The 23,718-nt window shown below is 37.7% G+C and overlaps 2 protein-coding genes and 1 pseudogene across 2 annotated transcripts; 1 reads left to right on the top strand and 2 right to left on the bottom strand.

Moving 5' to 3' along the window:
• The first annotated feature begins 1,308 nt into the window (after positions 1-1,308).
• Positions 1,309-2,239, top strand: LOC129543457 (olfactory receptor 2J3-like; annotated as a pseudogene).
• A 5,100-nt stretch (positions 2,240-7,339) lies between these two features.
• LOC129543454 (olfactory receptor 2B11-like) lies at positions 7,340-8,275 on the bottom strand. Its single transcript, XM_055406563.2, has one exon. It carries the CDS (start codon positions 8,273-8,275, stop codon positions 7,340-7,342), a length of 936 nt encoding a protein of 311 aa, XP_055262538.2.
• Positions 8,276-18,134: 9,859 nt separating this feature from the next.
• Positions 18,135-19,094, bottom strand: LOC129543460 (olfactory receptor 10C1-like). The gene has a single exon (XM_055406568.2). It carries the CDS (start codon positions 19,083-19,085, stop codon positions 18,135-18,137), a length of 951 nt encoding a protein of 316 aa, XP_055262543.2. The 5' UTR covers positions 19,086-19,094.
• Between the last annotated feature and the right edge of the window lie 4,624 nt (positions 19,095-23,718).

Raw genomic sequence — 23,718 nt, 5'->3', positions numbered from 1 at the left:
TGTCCTTGACATCTACAGGGATGATACGAAGGTGTAGCCTGGGATTCCCATGAATTTAAGGTCATACATGTTAACAAATTACAGGTAACCCCAACCAATCTACCATTGGTATGATCCCAATGGGTCAAAGATCTGTATTCTACTGGTATGACCATTTAGCAGCTTGTGTGTGTGAGTGTGCCTTCAGAGGGGTTGAAAGATGTAATTGACCACGATCCCTGGGTCGGGAAGATCCCCTGGAGAAGGAAACAGTAACCCACTCCAGTATTCTTGCCTGGAGAATCCCATGGACGGAGAAGCCTGGTAGGCTACAGTCCACGGGGTCGCATAGAGTCGGACACGACTGAGCGACGGAATGGAATGGATGGGCGGTAGGTTTAGTTTTAGTTTTTTGAGAAACCTCCCTACTGTTCTACAACTTACATTCTACACTAACTTACATTCCCACTAACAGAAGTGTTCCCCTTTCCCCACATCCTCAACACTTTTTTTGGTAGACTTTTTGATAATAAACATTCTGACAGATGTAATATGCTATCTCATTGTTTTTTATTTTGTATTTCTCTAATAACTAGTGATATCAAGCATCTTTTTATGTGCTTTTTAGCCATTTTGTATGTCTTGGGAAAAATGTCTCTTTAAGTCTTGTACTCATTTTTTTTTTTGTTGTTGTTGTTGATTGGATTGTTTTTTGATGTGGAGTTGTATGAGCTCTTTGTATATTTTGAACATTAGCCCCTTGTGAGTTGCATTATTCTTAAAAATTTTCTCCCATTCCATAGCTTGTATTTTCATTTTGTCAATAGTTTCCTTTGCTATATATAAGATTTTAAATTTAGTTAGTTCTCATTTATTTTTGCTTTTATTTCTTTTACCTTAGGGAATTGATCCAGGAAAATATTGCTGCAATATATGTCAAAGAGTGTTTGGCCTGTGTTCTCTTCTAGGAGTTTTATGGTTTCCATTGTTTGTTTATGGTGTGATTGAATGTTCTAATTTTATTGTTTTACATGTAACTGTCTAATTTTCTCAGCACCAATTTCTGAAGAGACTATATTTTTCCACTGTATATCTTGCCTCCTTAATTGGCCATAGGTGTGGGTTTATTTCTGGGCTCTGTATTCTGTTGCATTGACCTATCTGTCTTTGTGCCAATACCATGATATTTTGATTACTGTAACTTTATAGTATAGTCTGGGGCCTGGGATGGTTATAACTACAGTTCTTTTCTTTTCCCTCAAGATTGTTTTGGCAGTTTACTTTCCTTTTATTTTGAATCTATGTGATTTTTTCATCCGGTAACAAGAAATGAATGATAATGGAAAAAATAAATGCAAGCTCTGAAGGCTACTTTGTTCTACTGGGTTGTTCTAACTGGCCTCATCTGGAAGTAGTTCTCTTTGTGATTGTCTTGATGTTCTACTTGATGACTTTGACAGGCAACCTGTTCATCATTATCTTGTCATACTTGGATTCCCATCTCCACACTCCCATGTACTTCTTCCTCTCAAACCTCTCTTTTCTGGATCTCTGCTACTCTACCAGCTTCATCCCTCAGTTGCTGGTCAACCTCTGGGGTCCAGAAAAAACCATCTCTTACACTGGTTGCATGATTCAACTTTATTTTTCCCTTGCACTGGGAAACACTGAATGTGTGCTGTTGGTAGTCATGTCCTATGACCGTCATGCAGCTGTGTGTAGACCCCTACATTACACTGTCCTCATGCACCCTCGTTTCTGTCATCTGTTGGCTGTGGCTTCTTGGGTAAGTGGGTTCACAAACTCAGCACTTCATTCCTTTTTTACCTTTTGGGTACCTCTGTGTGGACATCGCCAAGTGGACCATTTCCTTTGTGAAGTTCCAACATTGCTTTGACTGTCATGTGTTGATACCCATGCTAATGAGCTGTCCCTCATGGTCACGAGCTCCATTTTTGTTCTCATAACTTTCATCCTCATTCTCAGCTCCTATGGTGCCATTGCCTGGGCAGTGCTGAGGATGCAGTCAACAACTGGACTCCAGAAAGTCTTTGGGACGTGTGGAGCGCATCTTATGGTAGTATTCCTTTTTTTCATTCCAGCCATGTGCATATACCTCCAGCCACCATCAGGAAAGTCTCAAGATCAGGGCAAGTTCATTGCCCTCTTCTATACTGTTGTCACACCTAGTCTGAACCCTCTAATCTACACCCTCAGAAACAAAGATGTAAGAGGGGCAGTAAAGAGACTAGTAGGGTGAGAGTGAGCCTGTATCCTTGTGACATTAATGGTACAATGGAGCATCTCTTCATCAATGATTCATCCATCCATCCATCCATCCATTCATTCATTGGCCACTTTTTCATTTACTCACTCTCTAAGGACTTATTGAGCATGTACTATCACAAGGTCACAGAGTTCATTGTAGCAGATATGAATTAAACACAGACTGCCTGAATACCAATCACTCTGGTGGAGAGAAAAACTATATAAAATCAAGATTGAACTCAATATTAGATTTTTTCCAATGGCACAAACCTAATAAAACAAAAGTATCTTTTTCTTAATTGAAAATGAGGTATGAAATTGTTTTAAAAGTTGATTAAAGAGCAGATGTAGTTCCTATGGAAAGATGATATTCATAATCTTAAAATACCTAGAATATATCTTTTTAAAAGTATTTTATTTATTTACTTATTTTGGCTGAGCCAGGTCTTAGTTGCAGCACATGGGATCTTTAGTTGAGGCATGTGAACTCTTAGTTGTGGTGTGTGGGCTCTTAGTTGCAGCGTGTGGGATTTAGTTTTGACTAGGAATTGAACCTGGGCCCCCTGCATTGAGAGCATGGAGTCTTAACCATGGGACCCACAGAGAAGTTCCTAGAACATACCTTTTAATTTCTTGTTTTTTAGGCAGAATTCAGAATTCAAAAATTTGTTTTCTTTGGTTTAATTAAACACATAATGAGATACTTTAAATGATTTCTCCAAAACTGTTGTTCTTTTTTGAAAGCAGCTAATATTGAGAGGAATTTTGTTCTATTTCTTCATTATACCATTATCAATAGTAAGAAAATAAGTTTTATGAATCAATTAAGAAGGTCTATGAAATAATGCAGCCACAGTAAGCATCTTATATTTCTCATTTTTCAAAACAGTGAGAAGTATAAAGGAGATGAAAATAGTTGTAAAAATGCTATATAGCTCATAAGGTAATGGTCGTCATAGGCAAGGTATTGGTAGGTAGGAACATGGAACACCTGCTTAACCTAAGAAGCAATGAAGACTATCTGAAGCAACCAAGCAGGCTTTGCAATTACTATGCTATGCAGATTTGAGGACACCTCTGCTGCTGCTGCTAAGTCATTTCAGTCATGTCCGACTCTGTGTGACCCCTTAGATGGCAGCCCACCAGGCTCCCTGTCCCTGGGATTCTCCAGGCAAGAACACTGGAGTGGGTTGCCATTGCCTTCTCTGTGAGGACACCTCTAGTGTGAAGCAAATCATAGTTAAGCCTTTTTGATTTCTCCCTTAAAGCCTTTCTCAAATACATGTCTGAATTTTTATAACTAGGGGTTACAATATTTTGCTGTCTTCCTTTTGTTCTTCAGGAAAGACTTGCTTGGCTGAGACAAGAAGAAAAGTTTTTTGATTAGCTTCCTTGAAAGGGCAATCTTGAGATTGCTCATGCTTTTACATGAAGCATAGAGTACACTCTAACCGTCTTATATAATGTGTTTCCTTCAACAGAGCTTCTCAGTGGCTAATGAGAATATTCTTCATGCTGGAATTTACTGGACATATACGACTACTGTGAAGTAGTTTAGAGTAACAGCATATATCTGTGGCTTTCCCACCACCACTACGCTCAATGTTCTTTATCCTTAAAATCGTTATGCATTTTCTTTAGGAAGTTCTGATATTTCGGAGCCTGGAAAACACTCACAATTCTGAAATGAGTCATGTTTACAGGCCTAGAAGGTAGTAGATAATTTAAGGAAGCAATCCGAACAACTCTAAAGCAGTCTTTATAGCTAAGCTTATGATACAAATTTTACTGGGTTTTGCCCTCCAAACTAAATATTACCACATTCCTATGTGTTTAAGGCTAAGAGCTCAACATTCAAAAAACAAAGATCATGGCATCTGGTCCCATCACTTCATGGCAAATAGATGGGGAAACGGTGGAAACAGTGTCAGACTTTATTTTTTTGGGCTCCAAAATCACTGCAGATGCTGATTGCAGCCATGAAATTAAAAGACGCTTACTCCTTGGAAAGAAAGTTATGACCAACCTTGATAATATTAAAAAGCAGAGACATTACTTTGCCAACCAAGGTCCGTCTAGTCAAGGCTATGGTTTTTCCCGTGGTCATGTATGGATGTGAGAGTTGGACTGTGAAGAAAGCTGATTGCCGAAGAATTGATGCTTTTGAAATGTGGTGCTGGAGAAGACTCTTGAGAGTCCCTTGGACTGCAAGGAGATCCAACCAGTGTATTCTAGAGGAGATCAATCCTGGGTGTTCATTGGAAGGACTGATGCTAAAGCTGAAACTCCAATACTTTGGCCACCTCATGCGATGAGTTGACTCACTGGAAAAGAGTCTGATGCTGGGAGGGATTGGGGGTGGGAGGAGACGGGGACGACAGAGAATGAGATGGCTGGATGGCATCACCGACTCTGTGGACATGAGTTTGAATGAACTCTGGGAGTTGGTAATGGACAGGGAGGCCTGGCGTGCTGTGATTCATGGGGTCGCGGAGAGTCGGACACGACTGAGCGACTGAACTGAACTGAACTAGATAAAGGATATATTTAGTAAAAATTATCAGAGATATCATTTAACGTCACAAAATTTTAAATTTCATTGCTCTCTCTCTGTGTATGTGTAAAATTTAAAATCTTTTTTTGGCATTCAACCATCAGTCAAATTTTAAAGTTATTTAGAACTTTTCCTAACTAGACATACCAAAAAAATCTATTTAGTTTAAGAACTCGACCAAGCGCTGGAAGGTCTGTTCTTTATAAAAAATTATATATGAGTTCCAATTGATTCTTATTCAGGATAACATGCAATTATCCATCCAATAGTTTGCTTAAATTTTGATCATACCAGAACACATGCCAGAAAATTTCACATCACTGTTATTTTTCTTGCTTGTTAATTTCTTCATTACAAAGCTGTATTTCTCATCATATTAAATCTATACTGAATAATTACAAAAACATTTAATTTGCTTTAAAATGCATAACTAACTTTGTGACAAAGTGTTAAGCTGGGTGTGAGTCCTGGAACTAAGTTTAGCAGTTTTAACTTTTAATGATACAGATTCTGAGCATCAAAGATATACTTATATTGTTTGAAGTAATCAAGAAGCTTTCCAGTCTAGAAATACAAATTGTTTCTTTCTTATAATGATTCTTGCACAGTTTCAAAAGGCATTTCAGGCTACCCCCATATGTTTCCACCTTGTGGTTCATTATTAATATCAGTACATTTTCCTCTCATTGATTCAGAAAGCTCATGCTTATGATATTTAAAAGGAATGTTAAGAAACTTACCAATGCATTTCCCATATATTTTATTTATTTTAATATTTAATGATACATTTTTTTAGGCAAAATAAAAACACTGTTCAATTGTTTGCTAAACAAGAGTCACAATGTGTTTTTAAAGAAGTAGTAGCATCTACCTAAGTTGAAGCTGATAAACTTATGAGACTCATGGTTGATTTAAGGTATTGAGTGCCTCACAGTGGTGCCATGTTCCCATTTAGACATGGCCAATCCAGGCTTCAGCAATATGTGAACTATGAACTTCCGGATGTTCAAGCTGGTTTTAGAAAAGGCAGAGGAACCAGAGATCAAATTGCCAACATTCCCTGGATCATCAAAAAAGCAAGAGAGTTCCAGAAAAACATCTATTTCTGCTTTATTGACTATGCCAAAACCTTTGACTGTGTGGATCACAAAAAACTGTAGACAATTCTGAAAGAGATGGGAATACCAGACCACCTGACCTGCCTCTTGAGAAACATATATGCAGGTCAGGAAACAACAGTTAGAACTGGACATGGAACAACAGACTGGTTCCAAATAGGAAAAGGAGTACGTCAAGGCTGTATATTGTCACCCTGCTTATTTAACTTATATGCAGAGTACATCATGAGGAACGCTGGGCTGGAAGAAGCACAGGCTGGAATCAAGATTGCTGAGAGAAATATCAATAACCTCAGATATGCAGATAAAGCCTCCTGATGAAAGTGAAAGACGAGAGTGAAAAAGTTGGCTTAAAGCTCAACATTCAAAAAACTAAGATCATGGCATCTGGTCCCATCACTTCATGGCAAATAGATGGGGAAACAGTGGAAACAGTGTCAGACTTTATTTTTTTGGGCTCCAAAATCACTGCAGATGCTGATTGCAGCCATGAAATTAAAAGACGCTTACTCCTTGGAAGGAAAGTTATGACCAACCTAGATAGCATATTAAAAAGCAGAGACATTACTTTGCCAACCAAGGTCCGTCTAGTCAAGGCTATGGTTTTTCCAGTGGTCATTTATGGATGTGAGAGTTGGACTGTGAAGAAAGCTGAGTGCTAAAGAATTGATGTTTTTGAACTGTGGTGTTGGAGAAGACTCTTGAGAGTCCCTTGGACTGCAAGGAGATCCAACCAGTCCATTCTAAAGGAGATCAGTCCTGGGTGTTCATTGGAAGGACTGATGCTAAAGCTGAAACTCCAATACTTTGGCCACCTCATGCGAAGAGTTGACTCAGTGGAAAAGACTCTGATGCTGGAAGGGATTGGGGGCAGGAGGAGAAGGGGACGACAGAGAATGAGATGGCTGGGTGTCATCACCGACTCGATGGACATGAGTTTGAGTGAACTCTGGGAGTTGGTGATGGACAGGGAGGCCTGGCGTGCTGTGATTCATGGGGTCACAAAGAGTTGGACATGACTGAGCGACTGAACTGAACTGAACTGAATCTTGTAGAGTGTTGGGATGTTTCTTAGGTGACTCAATCAAGGAAGTTCACTGGTGAATGCTTGCTGTGATAATTAGCTTGAACAAATAAGTTTATAATTTATATTATTGCCTTCTTTTCTTTTACTTCTTAGTACAGTTATGATTGCAATATCTACCCATCATAATAGAACTATATTTAGTAGATTGCACTAATAAAAGGGTGATGTTACTGGTGCATATTAGCCAGATATCACCCTTGCCTAACACCATTTTCTTTGCAAAAAGAACATCTAACATGAACTGAGGAAGTGGGAGACAAGAATGAGATATTAAAGAAACCTCTATATACCTAACCTAATGGTTAAATAATTTCATTTGATGTCTGCCAACTCTCACTTGGAAGTGAAAATGCTTCTCATGAGGTTGCCCAGTGCCCCTTTTACATCTTTATTCCTCAGAGTGTAGATGAAAGGGTTGAGTGCAGGAGTCACCACTCCATAGAAGAGAGCCATGAACTTGGGCTGGTCTCTTGAGATGGAAGAGGGGGGCTGAAGGTACATGCTAATGGCTGGGCCATAAAATAAGAAAACTACAATGAGATGGGAGGAACACGTCCCAAAGGCTTTTTGCCTTGCCCCTAAAGATTTAATCTTAAATACAGCATGCCCAATACAAGCATAGGAAACAAGAATTAAGCATAGTGGCACAGCTAAGAAAAAAATGCATGCCACAGAGAGTGTGAGCTCATTAGCACCCTTTTCGCCACAGGCAGTCTTTATCAGAACAGGAATCTCACACATCAAGTGGTCCAGGGTATTGTGACCACACAGTGATAACTGTAATGTAAGAGTGGCCTCTGAGACAGCATAGATCATTCCACTTAGCCACACGGTGGCCACTAATAAGATACAGATGCGCTGATTCATGATGCAGGTGTAGTGTAGAGGCTTGCAGATGGCCACATAGCGATCAAAAGACATAACAGCCAAAAGCAGACATTCTGTGCCTGCCGTCATGTGGAAGAAATAAAGCTGAACTGCACACCTCATATAGCTGATTGTTTTAGACGTTCCCAGGTTAAAGAGCATCTGAGGAACAGTGGTTGTGGTGTAGCACATGTCCAAAAAGGAGAGGTTGGTGAGGAAGAAATACATGGGGCTGTGCAGACGGGGGTCTAACTTGGACACCAGAATGATGGCTATGTTTCCCATCATGGCCATGGGGTATGTTATAAGCAGAATAATGAATAGAGGAAGCTCTAGCCAAGGACGGTCAGCAAAGCCTAGTAGAATAAACTCTTTGGGATGGCTTTTGTTAATCAGATCCATTATTTTCAGTTTGTTTCACCTATGGCAGGGAAGTGGCAGGGAAGGTAGAAAGGTTTTGAGAAATGACAAAACACAGTTATGCAGTGTGCACAGTTAAGCATCTGGTTACAGAAGATGGTAGAGGTGATAACTTAAAATATGTGACACCAGGTGACTTAATTGCTTTTCATGACATTAGAAAACAAAGGTAATCACCTTAAGCAAGTAACCCAACATTTCTGAAACTGAATTTCCTGCTGTGTATAATAAAGATGACAATAACTATATCCTTAGGATGTAGTTGTTGTTGTTCAGTCACTCAGTCATGTCTGACTCCTTGCGACCTTGTGGATTGTAGCCCACCAGGATTCTCTGATCTTGGGATTTTCCAGGCAAGAATACCAGAGTGGGTGGCCGTGCCCTCCTCCAGGGGATCTTCCCAACCCAGAGATCAAACCCAGGTCTCCTGCATTGTAGGCAGATTCTTTATCGCTGAGCCACTGGTAGGATTAAATGCCAAGAAATGACTGTTTCAGATACTCCAAAGTAATGATTTTCATACTTTTTTTGCATAAATATTAGCTGAAGAGGCAATTAAAGTTTATTGGTTTCTACATCCAGGTGTCTGATAGAATAGATGTGGCTTGGGGCCTAGGAATCAGATAGTTGTTTTATGAAAACACTATGCTATTAATACAAGCTAGTACTGAAATATTAAGAAGAATAAAAATATTGAGGTAACAATAGCAAAAGAAGGAGTCAGACAAAACCTGGTACTGTAAGACTTATCAAGATAGCCTTTCCAGATTCAGGTATATTATTATAGCTGAATAATTTGTATCATCCCCATGGGGACTATGAAGCCTGGTTTTATTAAAATCCATCTTCATAATTATAATTGAGCAAGGAATGTAAACACTTTCATGTCAGTTTCCTGAAGTATAAACTGAGAGAATTTAGCTATGAAAATTTAGTATGTTTTCTCATACTCAAAAATTTGTTTTGGTATGTAAATTTTCTTGTATAATTACTTCATTCAAACTGGGCATTTGACTTTTTATTTTAAATTTTAATTATCTGTCTTATAAGAATTTTTCTTTATTAAGTGAGCTTGTCATGTTTTTATGAGACTTTGGACAGTTATCAATGATTTACTTAATTGTATTTAGCAACAAATGCAACCTTTATGTCCAGGAATCTGGATCAGGAGAAAATTCTCTATTATAATTTAGCATCAGAGACTTATTCATAACTATAAATTATTTTACATCCTGAGGCTATATTCCTTTAATTTTTTTTTTAAGGTAAGAGGCATAGTGTAACAACAAAAATCAGCTAGCTGAGTAAAGCAATACTTTGAGAAAATTAATAATGTAATGAGATTTTTAAATACTTTTCCTTTAGTTTCATGAAGCATGTTTCATGAAGTCTGTAATCTGTCAAATGAGAGAGATTCAGATGGGAAGTTAGAGTCATGTATCCTGGTGGCAAAATTCTGAGTTACCCTGACAGTTAATTATTGGTTTAGGGACAACAGATTACATTTATAGGGTTGCAAGGCAGTTTTCACATTCTCTATTTCATTAAATCCTCAAAGCCTCCCTGTGAGGTGTCACATGAAGCCACTCAAGGTTAAGATGTCATTATGACTCTTCGATTCCACACTATCCCTAGGTCAGATGTGTGTAATACAAAAATAAAACAATAGTTTCAAGTAATACTTAATGAGCCCTGTGTGCCAAACTCTACAGGAAGCATTTTATACCTATTAAATCATCTAGTAACTATTCCCACGGAGAAGGCAACGGCAAGCCACTCCAGTACTCTTGCCTAGAAAATCCCATCGGACGGAGGAGTCTGGTAGGCTGCAGTCCATGTGGTCGCTACGAGTCAGACATGACTGAGCGACTTCACTTTCCCTTTTCACTTTCACACATTGGAGAAGGAAATGGCAGCCCACTCCAGTGTTCTTGCCTGGAGAATCCCAGGGACGGGGGAGCCTGATGGGCTGCCGTCTATGGGGTCACACAGAGTCGGACACGACTGAAGTGACTTAGCAGCAGCAGCAGCAACTATTCCCAAGTCCTCTGACAAAGGAAATTTTAGAACCCATATTTCAAGATATTATTAATCATTCATCACTAATGTCTAATAATGACTAGGGAGGTTCTAAAGATCAAAAAGTGAGAATTCCTTCAATGAGGTAGACAGATTATAAGACTATAGATTCAGGATTTCAAGTTTCCAAGATGTACAATTAAGCTCTGGGATTGTATACTAGATCTCTAATCTTTTCCATGCCATTCTCATATTTCATTACTGTTAACTCTTGGATTCCATGACTTTTTAATCCTACTTTTTGATCTACTTCCAGTGAGTTTTATCACTATTCAACTATATAGGGATCTATTTATCCATGAATGTTTAAAGTCACTTTAATAAAGCATTTGGACTATTTCTTTTGATTTTTCCTTTGTATCTCCACTAACATTTTCATCCTAGTGTATCTTTTTGTACATAATTTTCATCACAGAATATTTTATTATATTTACAGTGATTATTAATTTATGTGTAGGAAAATACTAGAGAAGAAAGAAAAGTTCTTAATCTGACTTTAAAACATCTGGATGAAATTTGTGGACAAGTCAATTCATCAAATTTTGACTATGTATTAAAAATATTCACTTGATTGAATGAAAACTTCACATTTCATTCACGTATTTATTATCTGTCAGCTATACTGTTTATTAAAATTTACACGCATTTAAGTTTGGTTTAAGTGAGAGAATGAGAAAGACTGATTACAAAGAGAAATCTAGTTGCTCTCTATAAGAGGCACCAAACTAGTTATTTCCAAAGTTTCAAAATGTCTCCCAGAAATGAAATGCTGTCTGTTTTCCCTACATATGTTAGGTATTGTGATGTACATGGATTACAATCCTCCTTAAGAATACATAGTTTAAAAAATAAGTGTCTTTTTTACTTACCTTATTTAGATAAGTACCACTTAATAAAAAAAGATTTAGGAAGGAACACACTTGAACTTTTCAAATTTTCAAAGAGATAAAGTGTAGTATGCAGTTGACTATTTAAGAATTAGCTTCAGAAGTGTGAGTTTACAATTTGATACAATGCTGCCAGAAAGAAAAAAGCCAAGATTAGGAAGACAGTATGGATAATTTCAAGAATGCTTTGTGAGTGTGTAATTTTATTATATTCCTAAGACTTGAGCATTGTTTTTAAACAATCCATTTATGCTTATCCCAGATGAGTTAGCAGAGAAATTTCCTTGGGACAGGGATCTCTATGGAAATGCTTCTTGTGTATAATTAATTCCCTACTGAAATGAGGATGGTAGCAAATCTCTTCTATTGTTAGGTTTGTTCTATTTTGTTTTTTGTCATAGGTTTTTTTAAAATGAATTTTTATTGGAGTATAGTTGATTTACAATGTTGTGTTAGTTTCTGCTGTACAGCAAAGTGAATCAGCTATAATATACATACATCTGTTCTTTTTCAGATTCTTTTCCAATATTGCAGAGTAGCGTTCTGTATGTTATCCAGTAGATCCTTATTAGTTATCTATTTTATATATAGTAGTGTGTGTGTTCATCCCAAGCTCTTAATTTATCCTTCCCTCCCTCCTCTCCCCTTTGGTAACCATAAGTTTGTTTTCTAAGTCTGGGAGTCTGTCTGTACTTTGTAAATAAGTTCCTTTGTATCTTTTTTTAAAAAGATTCCCCCATGTAAGTAGTATCATATGATACTTGTCTTTCTCTGTCTGAATTATGTCATTTTTTAATGAACTATACACTTGCCTTTTTATTCTCCTGATTGTTCAGCAGGTAACTATTGACACAGACACATAGTCACAACTTTCCAAAGCATCCATTAATTTTCTAAGACAGTGCAATTTAAATTTATAAGAAGGATAAAACATTTCCCCAACATCCTCCATAGTTTACAGGGCTCTTCTTTCACAATGGAATTATTATTTCATATTTTCATGTGAAATATTTCATGTTACTTGCCTTAATCCTGACTTATGTCATTTAAGATGATAATTTTCAGGTCCATCTATGTTACTGAAAATGACATTTCATTCTTTTTAATGGCTGAGTAATATTCCACTGTATATATGTACCACATCTTCTTTATCCATTTGTGTGTCAATTGACATTTCGATTGCTTCCATGTCTTGGCTATTGTAAACAGCATTGCAATGAATATTGGGGTGCATGTGTCCTTTCATCCTTTCAAGCCATGGTTTTCTCTGGATATATGTTGAGGAGTGGGATTGCTGGATTTTTAGTTTTTTAAGGAATCTCCATTCTGTTCTTAGTGTCTGTACCAATTTACATTCCCAGCAACATTGTAAGAAGGTTTCCTTTTCTCCACACCCTCGCCAGCATTTAATGTGTATATGCTTTTTGATAATAGCCATTCTGACTCATGTGAGGTAATAGCTCATTGTAGTTTTGATTTGCATTCCTCTAAAACAGTGATGCTGAGCATCTTTTCTTGTGCCTCTTGGCCATTTGTATGTCTTCTTTTGATAAATGTCTATTTAGGCCTTCTGCTGAGTTTTTTGGTTGGGTTGTTTGTTTTTTTGATATTGAGCCATATGAGCTGTTTGCAAATTTTGGAGATTAATCCCTTGTTGGTCACATTGTTTCCATGTCATGAATTTTTAAAGTTGAAGCATGATAGGCATACAATATTACATTATTTTCGGGTATACAACATAATGACTCGACCCTTGTATCAGGAAGATCCGCTGGAGGAGGACATGGCAACCCACTCCAGTATTCTTGCCTGAAGAATCCCATGGACAGAGAAACCTGGTGGGCTACAGTTCATAGGGTTGCAAAGAGCCAGACACTACTGAAGTGACTTAACATGCATATAGTGGGAAAGGATCACAGTAAATCTAGTTACCATTGGTCATTATAGAAAGTTGCAAATTTTTTTCTTTCTGATGGAAGTTTTTCTTTTAAGATTTATTGATTTATTATTTTATTTTTATTGGAGGCTAATTATTTTACAATATTATGTTGGTTGGTTTTGCCATACATTGACATGAATCCGCCCCAGGTGTACATGAGTTCCCCCTCCTGAACCCCGCTCCCACCTCCCTCTTCCCCTTATCCTCCCTCTGGGTCATCCCTGCATACCAGCCCAGAGCATCCTGTAACATGCATCGACCCTGAACTGGTGATTCATTTCACAGATGATAATATACATGTTTCAATGCCATTCTCCCAAATCATCCCACCCTCACCCTCTCCCACAGAGTCCCAAAGACTGTTCTATACATCTGTGTCTCTTTTGCTGTCTCGTATACAGGGTTGTCATTTGCATCTTTCTAAATTCCATATATATGCATTAGTATATTGTATTGGTGTTTTTCTTTCTGGCTTACTTCACTCTGTATAATAGGCTCTAGTTTCATCCACCTCATTAGAACTGGTTCAAATGCATTCTTTTTAATGGCTGAATAATACTCCATTGTGTATGTGTACCAAAGCTTTCCTATCCATTCGTCTGCAGATGGACATCTAGGTTGCTTCCATGTCCTGGCTATTATAAACAGTGCTGCAATGAATCCCCCTCTTTCAATTCTGGTTTCCTCAGTGTGTATGCCCAGGAGTGCGATTGCTGGATCATATGGCAGTTCTATTTCCAGTTTTTTGAGGAATCTCCACACTGTTCTCCAGAGTGGCTGTACTAGTTTGCATTCCCACCAACAGTGTAAGAGGGTTCCCTTCTCTCCACACCCTCTCCAGCATTTATTGCATGTAGACGTTTGGATAGTGATTTATTTATTTTTTGGTTGTGTTGGGTCTTTGTTGCTATGCATAGGCTTTCCCTAGTTACAGTGAGCAGATGCTATTCTAGTTATGATGTGCAGGCTTCTCATTGAGGTGGCTTCTTTTACATCAGAGCACAGGTTCTAGGTGCACTGGCTTAATAGTTGTGGTGCACAGGCTTAGTTGCTCCATGGCATGTGGACTCTTCCTGGACCAGGGATTGGAACTGTGTCCCTTGCATTGCAAGGTGGATTCTTAACTACTGGAACACAAGGGAAGCCCAGAAGCTTTTAGGTTTTACTTTCTTAGCAAATTCTAGTTTCTCCATGCAATGTTATTGATTATAGTCCACATGCCACACATTTTATTCCTGTGGCATAATTTATTTTATATCTGGAAGTTTGTTACCTCTTGATCTCCTTTATGCATTTTACCCACTGCTAATGCTCCTCCCCTCTGGCAATCACCAATATGTTCTCTATATCTATGCTGCTGCTGCTGCTAAGTCACTTCAGTCGTCTCCGACTCCGTGTGACCCCATAGACAGAAGCCCACCAGGCTCCCCCGTCCCTGGGATTCTCCAGGCAAGAACACTGGAGTGGGTTGCCATTTCCTTCTCCAATGTGTGAAAGTGAAAAGTGAAAGTGAAGTCGCTCAGTTGTGTCCGACTCTTAGCGACCCCATGGACTGCAGCCTACCAGGCTCCTCCGTCCATGGGATTTTCTAGGCAAGAGTACTGGAGTGGCTTGCCATTGCCTTCTCCGTCTATATCTATGAGCTTTGCTTTATTTGTTTTATTTTGATTCCACACATAAGTGAAATCATATGGTATTTGTCTTTCTCTGTGTGACTTATTTCCATAGCATAATACTATTAAGGTCCATCCATGTTGCTGCAAATGCAGAGGTGTCATAATTCTTTTATAGCTGGGCAGAATTTCATTGTATATAAATACCACATCTTTATGTGTTTATCTATCAAAGGACATAAGTTGTTTCTGTATCTTGGCTGTTGTAAACAATGCTGCAATGAACATATGGGTGCATATATCTTTTTGAATTAGTGTTTTCATTCTCTCCAGATAAATACCAGTATTTTGAATTGCTGGATCATATGATAGTTCTGCTGTTAATTTTTTGAGATACTGCTATACAATTTTCTATAGCATCTGCATTGGTTTTCATTCCCATAAATAGTGCTCTTTTGTTTCCTTTACTCTACATTCTTGCCAAAACTTGTTATTTCCTGTTCTTTTGAAAATAGCCTCTCTGACAGATGTGAAGTGATACTGTGGTTTTGATTTGCAGTTTGGAAGGACTGATGCTAAAGCTGAAACTCCAATACTTTGGCCACCTCATGCGAAAAATTGACTCACTGGAAAAGACTCTGATGTTAGGAAAGGTTGGGGGCGAGAGGAGAAGGGGACGACAGAGAATGAGATGGCTGGATGGCATCATCGACTCTGTGGACATGAGTTTGAGTGAACTCCGGGAGTTGGTGATAGACAGGGAGGCCTGGCATGCTGTGATTCATGGGGTCACAGAGAGTCGGACACAACTGAGCGACTGAACTGAACTGAATTATTAGTGGAGGGCTTCCCAGGTGGCTTAGTGGTAAGAAGTCCACCTGCCAAGCAGGAGATAAGGGTTCGATCCCTGGGTCGGGAAGATCCCCTGGGGAAGGACGTGACAACCCCTTCAGTATTTTTACCTGGGAAAGCCTATGGACAGGTGAGCCTGGCAGGCTACAGCCATGGGATCACAGAGTTGGACATGACCTAATGACCAAACAGCAGCAGCAGAAACAGTGATTAATGATTAAACCAATTGGATGTCTTCTCATGTGTCTGTTGGCCATTTGAATGTCTTCTTCAGAAGAATGTCTATTTAGAACTACCTATTTTTCAATTGGATTGTTTGATTTTTTTGTTATTGAGTTGCTTGTGTTCTTTGTATATTTTGGATATTATTTGGATAAACCATTGGGTATATTATTTACAAATATCTTTTCCCATTCTGTAGTTGCCTTTTTATTTTGTTTGTGGTTTCCTTCACTGTGCAGAAACTTTTAAATTTGATGTAATCTCATTGGTTTATTTTTGCTTTTGTTGCCATTCCTTTGGAGTCTATCCAAAAATTATTGTCAAGAGTGATGTCAAGGACCTTACTGCCTATGTTCTCTTCTAGGAGTTTTATGCTTTCTGGTCTTACATTTAGGACTTTAATCCACTATGTTTAATTCTGCATATGGTGTGATTAGATGTAATAGTCTGATTCTTTTACATGTAAGTTGTCAAATTTTTGATCTTTTCAAACTTATAAAACAAAATGTTAGTGCCATATAGATTCCCATTAACTTGCTTTAAGGCTTAATAAATCATTAATTTTTTCTAGATTAATAAACATACTTTTAAATTTATACAGATTGCTATTAACTTGCTTTAATGCTTAATAAATCATTAATTTCTTTCTATATTAATACTCACACTTTTAAATAATAATCTCTAATGCCTGCATATAATTCCTACCTATTTCTGTAGCATAATTGTTAGGTGGTTATTTTTACATGTTCAGATTATTTCCATTCTTAGTTACTGTACACACACATAAATAATAACCACAGTGTATTATGTTTTGGTCAACAATGAATTGGATAGTTTTTGGTAAAATGCGTATATCTGGTAAAACACATCTTTGTCATTAGTGAACATCACTACTATACCCTGACTGTAGAATTTTCACAGTCTTTCTCCCCCTCAGCTTTTAAGAGAGAAAACTGACAAATAAAATTGTATATAAAGTATATAATATGATTTGATATATGTGTCCTTTGTGAAATGATTACCATAATCAAGTTAAGAAACATATTCCATTACCTCAAATAGTTATCATTTGTGTATGTGTATGGTAAGAACACTTAAGATCTACAGTACTCTCAGCAAGTATCAAGTATACAATATAGTATTATTAACTATAGTCACCATACCATACATCAGTGCCCCAGAACCTATTCTTCTGATACTGTAAGTTAAGTCGTAGCAGCAGCACAGTTCTCCACTTTTTGTCATATTATAGCTACTGTTTGAGTAGTTATTTATCCCTCATAGATCATAACACCTCCCTGAGGACAAGATGTTCAAATCCAAGGAAATGCATCTAATACATGCCTTGAGCTACTAGATTGTGTTGTAACCATGTTCATTTCTCTTAAGAGCAAGTTTTTGGATGATTTCCAAGGATACTCAGTTATGATCCATTTGCACATATGTAAATCTTATAAATTGCATAAAAATCTATGTGATTATTTATATTAAATATTGTATTAAATACAATTATTTATATTATTTTTAGTACAGTTTTCATCTTCCATCCTTGGATTTAAATGTGATTTCTCTTTATTTCTAAAAACATTTTGACCATGAGGGCTCTCCATAAAAATTTCCCATATTTTTCTTTTAATATTCTGCAACAAATACCTCTGACTTTAAGAGTTTACTTCTTCTGATGTCTACATATTTTTATAACACAGACAACTCAAAAATTTAACTCTATAGAATGTACCAACAAATATGGCAAAAGAATTTTAAAACATTTTTATGGAAGTAAGTAATACACGTCACAGAGTTACTAGGGAGTTCGGAGTTTTATGGGACAGACCCAGTGACAAGAGCGGAAGTCAGATGAGCCCTCAGGGGCTATAAAATACCTAAGAGTATAGGGTGAGAATTTGCCAGGCTTCTGAGATAAAATCCGGCAATCTATACTCTAAACCTATACTTTTAAACTGAAATATTTTGGAAAACCAGTCTAGCGTTGGACTCTCCTATTAAATTCTTTAATAGCCAGCTTCTTTCCAGAATTTGGCAGTCAGAACTTTAGCTATGAGAAGAGAGCTGTCTCCGAAATTACAATCATTGTTACAAACATTGTTATTAAAGAATGTTCTTACAAAATAGTTTGACAAGTACAATATTTTTTCCTTTCTCCCCAATTTCTTCTTTCCTCTTAGGTTGAGTGTGCATCTTTTGCAAAGAGGAATTTGTTTGTTCCTCTGGTCAAAACTACCCATGAGTCAAAACTTTTTCTTGCCCAGAGTTCTCTGAAGGGCTGTCTTGACTTCCTTGTTCCGTAAGCTGTAGATGATAGGGTTGAGCATGGATGTCACCACAGTATAGAAGAGGGCCAGGAGTTTATCCACCCCAGGTGAATGGCTAGCCTTGGGCCTCAAGTAGGTGATAGATCCTGAGCCATAGAAGAGCGTTACTACCAGCAGGTGGGAAGAACAGGTGGAAAGAGCTTTACGACGGCCTTCAGGGGAGGGCATGATCAGCACAGCAGCTAGAATTCTGCCATAAGAAGCAATGATTAATAAAAATGGACTGGAAATGCAAAGAATGGCCACAACAAAGACTGCAACCTCATTATGGGATGTATCCCCACAGGCTAGTGCCAGGATAGGTGGGAGATCACAGAAGAAGTGGTCTATTTCACAGGGGCCACAGAAGTCCAAAGAAAAAATATAGTTGGTTTGTCCCAAGCCTACTATGCAACCCACTCCCCAAGAAATCATTGCTAAATGGACACACACTCCACGACTCATTCGTGTTGCATAATGAAGTGGGGAGCATATGGCCGTATAGCGATCAAAAGCCATGGCTGCCAAAAGACAGCACTCACTTATAGCAAATAATGTAAAGAAAAACATCTGTGTAGCACATCCCTCCCGAGAGATTCCTCGGGCCTCACTCACAAGGCTCTGCAGCATCTTGGGTATGACAGAGCAAGTGTAGCCAATCTCCAAGAGAGACAAGTTGGCCAGGAAGAAGTACATGGGGGTATGGAGGGCTGGATTGGTCCAGATGGCAATGGCTATGAGAGCGTTGCCTGTCAGTGATGCTAAGAACATGAGTAGGATGAGGGTAAATAAAAGGAAGCACTGTTCAGTGACCTCAGAGAATTTGGCAAATGCAAAGTGTTTCACAGACATGCTGTTGTCTTGCCACAAGGAACAATTGAGGTTCATGACCTGAAGAAAAGAAAAGCAAAGTCATCAGAAAGATTCTTTCAGATAGAAATATAAATCTTTATATTACCCTTAATAAGCTCCAGTGAGCTAAAGAGATAAATTTGTTATCTATAATTTAAAATTTTTTTTTAATTAATTTATTTTTTATTGGAGGCAAATTATTTTACAATATTATATTGGTTGGTTTTGCCATATATTGATATGAATTTGCCCCGGGTTTACATAAGTTCCCCCTCCTGAAAGTTTGGAAGTTATACTCATCCTGAAACCAGTACTATTCTATGTAACTATACCAATTGATTTGTCCACAGTGTATCTAGTCACAGACATAAAATGGGAAAAAAAGTCAGCACAAATCTCTTTCATTCCTTCTTTTTATCAAATGAAGTTCCTCAAATACCTATTTCTTTCCTTTTCTTTTGCCACTAACTTACTTTTTTCACTCATTCACTAAACAAGCATTTATTGAGCAGAATACTTTCAAAGTATTTTGCAGTTACTGTAGGTCCTGGTTTAAAACAATGAAAAAATACAACTTCTTTCCAAAGGGAACTTATTTATTTAAGGAAAGCAATAATTAAATGACTATTCAATAAATAATTGTTACAATGCAGAGAATTAAAACACGGATGTTCACTGGAGGGACTGATGCTGAAGCTGAAACTGCAATACTTTGGCCACCTCATGCGACGAGTTGACTCACTGGAAAAGACTCTGATGCTGAGAAAGGTTGGGGGCAGGAGGAGAAGGGGATGACCGAGAATGAGATGGCTGGATGGCATCACCGACTCTGTGGACATGAGTTTGAGTGAACTCCGGGAGTTGGTGATGGACAGGGAGGCCTGGCGTGCTGTGATTCATGGGGTCGTGGAGAGTCGGACACGACTGAGCGACTGAACTGAACTGAACTGAACTGAAGCTCTGGTGACTGACCAACTTAGATTGGCTTTTCAAAAAGTGTTCTTGATGATGAGAAGCCTGAGCTGAGATGTGAATGAAGAAGAGGCAACCGTGTGAAGACTGTCACAGCCATTCACGTCATGTCTATATTGTACTGCTGAGATAATCCCATCATTGCAACAATTAAAAAAATATATATCTCATCTGCCAAGCTTTCTCCATCAGATTGTTCTTTGCTAAATGAAAATTACCCTTTCTCCAAGTTAAAAATCAAATTTCTTAATATAATTGATGAAAATCTATAGATCAAGGTACTGACTATTTTTAGAGACTTCTATCTCACCTTTCATCCAATGGACTGTGTGTTATAGTCACAGCAAACTACTTGCATCTTTTAGTATGTGCCTTGTATACATATATTTCCTTTTCTTTGTGTTTATTTTCCCCTGGTGGAAGGGGCTGGACATTTGCCTCCCTATTTGTCCATCTATTGAACAATCTATTATCCAGTTTCAGCATAGCTTCATCTCCTCTCTGGAACTTTCTTCCCTAGCTCCCCCTCTCCCTTGCCCTTGTACTAGTCAGTTTCATGGCCCTTCCACTCTGCCTTCTCACCACTCTCTAACTGATATTTGAGCATTTACACTACTCCAAGTATGATTGATTGTTCATTTCTTCCTGAAAATAGCCTCAAGAAGTTCGGGAGTGAAGAATTTTATTTATACCATTATTTCCACCAACCGTAACAGTGAATAAGTTCTCATGTAATGAAAAAATTAGAACATTAAGCTTTACTCTGGATGCATATATATTCTGTCTAGTGGCACTTACTCTATTTTCTGAAGGTAATTATGATAAATTTCATCTCCTTTAAGTATCTCAAATGTGACAGCTATTTGTCTCTCAATCCGATAGTTACTACCAATTCCTGGCAAAAATGTTCCTTGTTCTAAATATGTATGTACTGCAGTTTAAATTTTTTTGGAAATGTCTTCAAGCAAAATCCTAAATAATGTTTGCTATGAAAGGGCAAAAGAATGAGAAGGTTTTTTCCTATTCCTCTGAACTCTATGTTTGCATTAGTATAAACTGAAATCATGTTTATTCTACATTTGTTTAAAACACATCACTGTTTATTCCACATTAATATTTGATGCCAGTATATATAGAACAAAAGTATGCATTTTGAGGTTCCAAATTATTATGAACAGACGAAATTTAACAAATGTGTTCACAAAAGCATGTGTACAAAGATGTACATTTTTGCATATATACATATATCTTATACTGACAGAAACACACATTCAAATCCATGCTAGATAGCACAGTAATCAAGAGTGCTGATAGTCTATGTGGGTTAAATTCCTAGTGCAGCCATCTAACACTGAGTCATGGCTAACATTTCCTTAAATATCTGTTCCTCAATTTTCCCATTTTTAAAGGAAGTGATAGAAGTATCTCCCTATGCAGTTGTTATGAGGATTAAGTGAGTTAATTCTCATAGAAGCATGTAGAAAAGTGGTTATGTACTTAAATATTAGCCATAGCAGTGCCTGTATACTTGATACTCTTACAATAAATTTACCTTCATATATACTCCTTTTGCTGAATTTTATGTCACAGTCCCTAAAGTCCCTAATCATTCCTCCTGTTCATTCTCTTCATTTCCATTTCATATTTTTCTAATCATCTGCTGTGATAGAAAGAAAAAGTAAAAAATACATACACAGACAGATTCTATATATAATTACATAGATTTTATATATAATTATCTGTCTATAATCTATACATATATAGATTCAAATATAAAAATGCCACATGGATGTTATGTCCTAGGAAAAATAGTTGTATATTATGAATCATTTTAATCTACTAATTCGTATATCCACTAAGGTATGCAACAGTTCCGCAAAGTTAAGAACAGAAACAAGTGGACTGATTAAAAATTCTGTTAAATGTGAAATAAAAACTCTGCACAATTGAGGGGCCCTCAGTATATATGACTGTTGAAAAATTTGCTTACATATTGTAGTCTGTTACAATGCATTTACACTTATTTTAAATCATTTGTAAACATTTACCTTGCATTGTGGGCTTCCCTGGTGGCTCAGATGGTAAAGAATCTACTTGTAATGCAGGAGACCTGGGTTCGATCCCTGGGTTGGGAAGATTCCCTGGAGAAGGGAACAGCTACCCACTCCAGTATTCTGGCCTGGAGAATTCCCTAGACAGAGGAGGCTGGCAGGCTACAGTCCTTGGGGTCACAAAGAGTCCCAAGGACTTTCACATCACTCACCTTGCATTGTATCTAATTAAATTAACTAATATAATTTAATATCTATATTTCTCATGTAGCAACGTAATTCAGTTAGGGTTGTGGCAAAGAAAACAAAGACAATAGTTGACTTTCATTTTTTTAAGCCTAAAAAATTTCTGAAATATCCTATCTTCTCATTAATAGACTATGCAGTTATATAGAATACTCTGGATGTAGACAAGTTGTCATTCATTTTGTCAGTTAAATAAGCAAATATGTTTCTTACTCATTCTATGTTCCTGTGTCTGGGAGAAACTGAAGTTTCCTCAGTGACACCGATGGAGGAGCCAAGGAAGAAATCCCAACCAGAAAAGAAGAATGCCTCACTCTTTCTTAAGTAGAGACATCATAAAGATTTCATTTCATAAATATTATTGTCCATTTAGACTGTAGACAGAAAATAGAAATACCGGTATTGGAGATGAGAGTTGGGGGTTGTGGGGAATGGGAGAAACCTACTGGTAGATGGCACACAGGAGGGCTGATTGCACAAAGGCTAATACATGCTGATAGTCATTCAATATTCTTAGACCCACAGGATGAATAAAAAGTCATCCTGTGATAAGTACTTTTTAAAACCTCATAAAGTTCAGAGTCAAGCTGAGAAAAAATTAAGATATCCAAGATAGTGAAGGTCTGTGAGTGCTTCTAAATATTTAAACTGGTAAAGAATGGTACTTTGTCTAGAAATAAATATTAAATATATATAAATAAATGTATGAGTCCACTGGAGGTGAGATTATAAACAAACATGTCAAATTCCCTTCTCCCTGCCTGTCACTGAGACTAACACTACACCAAGTAAAATCTGATTTTTTTCATTACTCTTTCTATTGTTTTCAGAATTTGCTCTCTGTTGATCTTTGTGCAGGGACTCTGAGATCCATGTAGTAGAAGTCAACTTTATGAACATACCAAGAATGTTTAATTTTAATCACTGCCTACCCCACATCCAAGGTACGGTACAGCGGCTGCGCTTTGCTGGAGCAGCTGTGAAGAGATATTCCATGACCAAGGTAAGAGAACCCCAAATAAGACAGTAGGTATTACGAGGCGGCATCAGAGGGCAGACACCCTGAAATCATAATCACAGAAAACTAGTTGATCTGATCACATGGACCACAGCCCTGTCTAACTCAATGAAACTAAGCCATGCCGGGTGGGGCCACCCAAGACGGACGGGTCATGGTGGAGAGGTCTGACAGCATGTGGTCCACTGGAGAAGGGAATGGCAAACCACTTCAGTATACTTGCCTTGAGAACCCCATGAACAGTATCAAAAGGCAAAATGATAGGATACTGAATGAGGAATTCCCCAGGTTGGTAGGTGCCCAGTATGCTACTGGAGATCAGTGGAGAAATAACTCCAGAAAGAATGAAGGGATGGAGCCAAAGCAAAACAAATACCCAGTT

The sequence above is a fragment of the Moschus berezovskii genome, chromosome 23 (assembly GCF_049115385.1).
Source record: "Moschus berezovskii isolate FMDL1 chromosome 23, NW_MosBer_1.0, whole genome shotgun sequence".
NCBI classification, from domain to species: domain Eukaryota; kingdom Metazoa; phylum Chordata; class Mammalia; order Artiodactyla; family Moschidae; genus Moschus; species Moschus berezovskii.
The sequence above is the reverse complement of the archived record's forward strand: the minus strand, read 5'-3'. Positions and strand labels throughout refer to the sequence as shown.

Bases quoted from the DNA above. Each gene is read 5' to 3' on its own strand.
- LOC129543454 (XM_055406563.2), bottom strand. From the start codon at position 8,275: ATGGATCTGATTAACAAAAGCCATCCCAAAGAGTTTATTCTACTAGGC.
- LOC129543460 (XM_055406568.2), bottom strand. From the start codon at position 19,085: ATGAACCTCAATTGTTCCTTGTGGCAAGACAACAGCATGTCTGTGAAA.